The 5,548-nt window shown below is 36.0% G+C and overlaps 1 protein-coding gene across 2 annotated transcripts; it reads right to left on the reverse strand.

Moving 5' to 3' along the window:
- Window positions 1–272: 272 nt before the first annotated feature.
- Window positions 273–5,211, reverse strand: Tprkb (TP53RK binding protein). Of its 2 annotated transcripts, none has more exons than XM_047522690.1 (5): window positions 5,150–5,211; window positions 3,725–3,894; window positions 2,743–2,865; window positions 1,288–1,464; window positions 273–647 (listed from the first exon to the last, which is right to left on the reverse strand). In XM_047522690.1, exons 2-5 carry the CDS (start codon window positions 3,863–3,865, stop codon window positions 561–563), a joined length of 528 nt encoding a protein of 175 aa, XP_047378646.1. In that variant the 5' UTR covers window positions 3,866–3,894; window positions 5,150–5,211; the 3' UTR covers window positions 273–560. The 2 variants fall into 2 exon arrangements, with proteins under 2 accessions (XP_047378646.1, XP_047378647.1); XM_047522691.1 differs by lacking the exon at window positions 5,150–5,211 and adding an exon at window positions 4,016–4,077.
- Window positions 5,212–5,548: the final 337 nt, after the last annotated feature.

Consider the following 5,548-nt stretch of genomic DNA (forward strand, 5'->3'; position numbering starts at 1 on the left):
GTGGCATGTGCCTGTAATCCCAGTAACTTGGGAGCCTGAAGCAGGAGGATCACAAGTTCAAAAAGTCAGCCTTGGCAACTTAGCGAGACCCAAAGCAGTGTATTAAGACCCTGTCTCAAAATAAAAAGGGCTAGGTAATGCTGGTACCAGAAATAAACAAACAAATAAACAAAAAAACCACCAGAAATAAAATACTAAGAACCTAGTACACAGTAGACATTCAATAAGTGTTGTCAGATTTTTTTTCAATTATATATAAAAAAAAGTTCAAATACAAATAGAAGACTAGACGACAACAACAAAAATAGTATTAGTAAAAATGGTACAATTAGGAGTATTCTTTTTAAATCTCATTCTGTGATTTATTTATTTATTTATTTTATAGGGTTGGAAGTACAGCTCAGGTGGAGCACTTGCCTACCTGGCACAAGGCCCTGGGTTCAATCCTGTCTCATGAAAACAATTTTCTTCTATAATGAACTTATATTAATTTTATAAACAGGAATGAAAAATCAATGTTTTCTTTAAAGCTGAAATTTTCTGTTAATATTTCTAACATTTTATAAAACATCTTTTGTTGACATTCTACTAATGATACCATCCAATAATGTACCAATCTTTTCTTCTTGTGAAGAAACTTTATATATCTGTAAAAATCAAAGACAAATTATGACTTGTTGATATATTTATGCACTAATTGTTATGCAAACATTTATAAATGAAATTATCAATTATTGGGTTAATGTATGAAATAAAAAAATATAATTAAAATATTCAAAATACATAGTAATTCACAACTCACATCAAATATTCCCTTTAAAGTGCAATTATGAACATTAAAAACCAAATTCTCTGTATGTAAAACTAAATTTGTATCATTTTTAAAAGCATAATCCAGGTATTAACTTTACACTGTTTGTTTTATTCTAAATGTACTATATAAGCTTGATACTTAAAGATATCTAATTTCTTATTTGAAGGGGTAAATGATTTCATTAACTACATTTATAATTATATTTTACATAAACCTGAACTTCCCAGTTCTTTTTATCCGTAATTATTTTTCAAGCAACTTTTTAAAAAACCCATTACCATTCTTCTCCTTTTATTTTGTGGCCTTGGGGATTGAACCCAGGGCTTCACACGCACTAGGTAAGCACTGCCCTACTGGGCCAAATCCCAAGTGCAACATTTCCCCAATTAAAAGAAACTGGTGCACTGGTGATTAATGAACAGCATCAGCATTTTTCCTCACCTATCACACGCTAAAAATATGAATCTACAAACCTTTTTGACTTCAGAAATATTTGTTATTTCAGGAAGATTTTTCAGAGAAATCTGGTGACCATCTACTTGCGATATTAGGTGTTTTTGATTTACTTGTTTTTCTCCCTCTTCAACATAAACAATTAAAATTGAAGAATCATCTGCTGAGATACCAAATTTTTTCAAAGCCTCTGAAATCTAAGGAAAAAACAAAACAAAACAGGAACGGAACGGTTTTCCCTATGTCTGAAACATCTGACCTGCCTTCTTCCTCAGTCAGCTTCTACCTGTTTCTCATACCCTAGTTTTTCCCTTCAATAATCCTTTTCCAGAATCTACTGCTACTGCCTGGAAAGTACTCTCTGCTGAAAGCCACACCTGCTCCTATGGAATCAGGCGCAGACTCCTGTGCTGCATGCAAACACCACCACCTCAGGCCCCAAGTGACCCTGCAGCCACACATTCCTGCCTTCTAGCCAGTCTGGAGCTCCAGCTGTGTTTCACACTGTTCTGCTGATGCTCATGTTTGTCCCTTATCCAATCACCTTTCTCTCTATGGCTTGTCTGCTTGACACATGCTTCAGGGTCCAGCTCCAAGGCCACCCCCAACTACGGCATCTAAACTTTTGTCTCACCTGCCTCTCCTCAGGAACGTTCCTTCCTCCTTTGCCCCTAGAACTATAACTGGAACAGGAATGGTGTCTTGAACTGTTTCAAATAATCTCTAAGAAACAATCATTACCTGGCCAAAAATATTTCCAGGTACTAAGGAATCCTATTACCAAGTTGAGATAACTGCCTTTTACAAAGTTTGAATCTTCATTTTACACCATGCCATAGCTTTCCCAATTCTTCTCTTGATGATACTAGTACCTGATTGTGTTGCTAATAATAGTAGTGATACTAAAATTTCATCGGCAAAATTTCAGTCATTTTCTTTCATGGGCTATGTACATATGGAATGTCATTAGTTCAATAACTTTTATTAAGACAGCATTCCTATGCATTTTTCAAACCACAAAATCTTCCTATGCACTGAGTGTGTGAATGAGCATGTGTGAAGGGCTGTTCTAGGTACCAGCAATGTCCTGGTACAGTATATGGAAAAGACACGCATTTAGCCTCAAGCAGTTTATAGAGTGAAAGATGTGCATGAACACACAAAATATCTATGCCTAATTTTTATCATGTGTACTTATGTCAGTTTCTTGAGCAACTTAAAGGATTTTCCCGACCCTACATGGTAAGAAGGAAAGATAAAACTAGCCTTATTTAATTTAGCTAAATTTTGTATACTCATAAAGAAACTGACTCCAAAGCTTATTTGTCTAGTAAGAGTTCTCTGTTCAAAGATCTCTTCATGATTACTTTGGTTTATTGCTAGCAAATTGGTTTGTAGGAACTTAGCCTGTGACCCAACACTAGAACACATGTTATCATGACAAGGTCAACAGAAAGTCAGTAAATTCCACGTACATTGTTGTTTGGGGACAGGTTGAAAATAATTTCAGTAGGTAGAGTTCTTGTCTTCATTTTTCCCAGTTTGTAGAGGTGAACTGCTTTGTTTGCTGCCACAAGTATCTGAAAAGGATCAACAATCTACCAAAAGAAATACCAAGAATTACATAGGGAGAATCTAGAACACTGAAAACACGTAGCCTATTCTATGGTTACTTTGAAATAATTTCAATGGACTATATTTTCAAAATTATTATCTCAAGGGCCAGGACAATAAAAAAAAAAAAACTTATAATTTTAAAGTTGTAAGGAATTTAGACAAATAATAAACATTTTTAAAGTAACATGTGTTGCAGGCTAATATGTATTCTAAATATTTTAGCTTCAACCCGCCAGGCACTCAATGAAATCATTACATAATAGATGAGGTTAATAGAGCAAAGCATGCCCTAGCTCTGTCATTTACCATCTGGGGAACTTAAGCAAGTTCCTTAGTATTTTATCTGTCAGAGGCAGAAAATAACAGCACTCACTTCATAAGACTGTTGAAGATTAAGTGAGTCAGGACATAGAAAGCATTTAGAACAATGCCAGGAAAAGAGAAAGCACTATGTAAGGTTTGGCTATGACCTGCTCAAAGTCATAGTAAGTGGCAGAGCTGGGATTAAATCTTGGTAACATGATCCCGGCGCATGCTCTTAACTACTGTGCTCTTCCTCCTCCACAGACACTGTCTTGTTCAGAACCCTCATGGCACAGATGAGAAGCTAGAGACCAACATTTGCCAGACCACAAATGTGATCAGAGCTAGACCATAACCTTTTCTATTTCCTAGAAGGGGCCCAGGGTTTCTGTCTCCATTCACTGTTCAAGTCTGACTTGGACAAGACTTGGTACCTAAAGATGAAAGGATTTTAGTTTAACCTATAACATTGTCAAAAAATTAATACATTCTTAAATTTCGGGTATGCCTTCACTCATTCTCGGGCTTTGTACCTACCATTGCAGGATTTATCAGTGCACCATCAATGGTGCCTTCCATGGCCTTTTTTCTCAAGTCTCCAGCATTTTTTACATCTTTAAATAATAGAAGGGTCACCCTGCATTCAGGAAATAGGTCCAGTTGATGTGTTAACTGCATTTCATACACAGGATTGTACTGCACAAAACCTAAAGGACCAACAGATTTCTTTTTTTAAAAAAGTTAATATTAAAACTCTTTTCTTAACAAATATCCTTGCTAAAAAATGAAATTAATTTTAAAAGATGATAGAGCTGGGTGCAGTGGTGCCTGTAATCCCAGTGACTATGGAGGCTGGGGCAGGAGGATTCCAAGTTCAAGGCTAGCCTCAGTGACTTAGCAAGATCCTGTCTCAAAATAAAAAATAAAAAGGGCTAGGAATGTTGCATAGTGGTAAAGTATCCTGGGTTCAATCCCCAATACCAAAAAAATAAAAATAATAAGATGATAAAACTGTTAAATCCATCCCCAAAGCACAGTTGGCATCCTTGTGAGATGCCTTCCTAACTAACCCTTTTGAGCTGTTTCTAGTACTTTTTCCACTCCCAGGAAAAAGCCAAGGGAGCCAGCTGGTCCTCTGCCTGTCCAGATGAAAGGCTTGCACATGTGGTTGAGAGGCGTTTCTCAGCAGCCTAGGGGCAGAATATCAGGAATCTCTGGCCCTCAGGCTACTTATGGTATTAATGAAACTACTCCACTTCCACCTTTTAAACTTTCTGATCTATTTTATTTGTATTTTAGCAGGACCTGGACATGAATATTAAGAAGATAACTTTGAGGAATAAAGTATCACACTTGATCCAAAGCTACTAATTTTCACACATGGAAAAGAGCAGAGAGGGAATGATTAATAAACAACCAATAATATTGGTCCTTTTTTAGACATATGGTTAACAGGAAGGGACAGGGTATATATGAAGACATAAAAGAAGTATAAGAGCTAGGGATGTGCTCAGTGGTAGAGCACTTGCCTAGCTTGCAAAAGTCCAGGATTTGAGCTCCAGAACCATGAAATAAATAAATGAATAACAAGCATAAAAGACAACTTGAGTAACTAGAAAAATCTATCTTTGTAATCATATCCTTCAAAGGAAAATCTTAATGATATTTTGGTGGGCAATTAGGCTCATTTCATCCTTTTACTTGGGAGGCTCCATTTCCAGGGCTCTTTTCCAAGAAATTGGAGATTTGAGGATTATATATAGTAAGATGTTCCTCTTATCATTTTAACAGTGAAAAGATGAAAACTAGCAAATAGCAGGACTGATTGTGAGTAAAAGACCATTAAAAACTATAATCTTGATGTATAAAAGCAACAATAATATTAAGTAAAAACACCTTAATGGAAAAACAAAACATAACACCTTTAAAAATCTACACATAGCTGGGTGCAGCTGTGCATACCTGTAATCCCAGTGGCTTGGGAGGCTGAGACAGGAGGATCACAAGTTCAAAGCCAGTCGCAGCAATAGAGAGGTCCTAAGCAACTCAGTGAGACGTTGTCTCTAAATAAAACACAAAAGGGTTGGGGATCAGTGGTTGAATACCCCCAAATTCAATCCCCAGTACAAGAAATCTGCACATAAAGTAAATGTTGAAAACACACCAAAAAGCTAAAAAAGTTATCTCTGAGTTACTGAAATTACATGATTTTTTTCAGTTACAAAGAGATAAAAGACTATTTTTAAGTAATGTCCTGGCATACAGAATTTCAATCTAGTCATGCTAACATCTAATGAAAAAATGGATACAGAAAAATATAATCCGTATGATCCTAATTATATAAAAAGATACACAGTGGGA

This window comes from Sciurus carolinensis, chromosome 13 (genome assembly GCF_902686445.1).
Source record: "Sciurus carolinensis chromosome 13, mSciCar1.2, whole genome shotgun sequence".
NCBI lineage: Eukaryota > Metazoa > Chordata > Mammalia > Rodentia > Sciuridae > Sciurus > Sciurus carolinensis.

Excerpts from the sequence above, each read along its gene's own strand:
- Tprkb (XM_047522690.1), bottom strand. The coding sequence starts at position 3,865 with ATGCAGTTAACACATCAACTGGACCTATTTCCTGAATGCAGGGTGACC. Across the intron at positions 2,866-3,724 it reads CACTGATAAATCCTGCAATG|ATTGTTGATCCTTTTCAGAT; the intron begins GTAGGTACAAAG and ends TTCTTTTGGTAG. Across the intron at positions 1,465-2,742 it reads ACCTGTCCCCAAACAACAAT|ATTTCAGAGGCTTTGAAAAA; the intron begins GTACGTGGAATT and ends TTTTTTCCTTAG.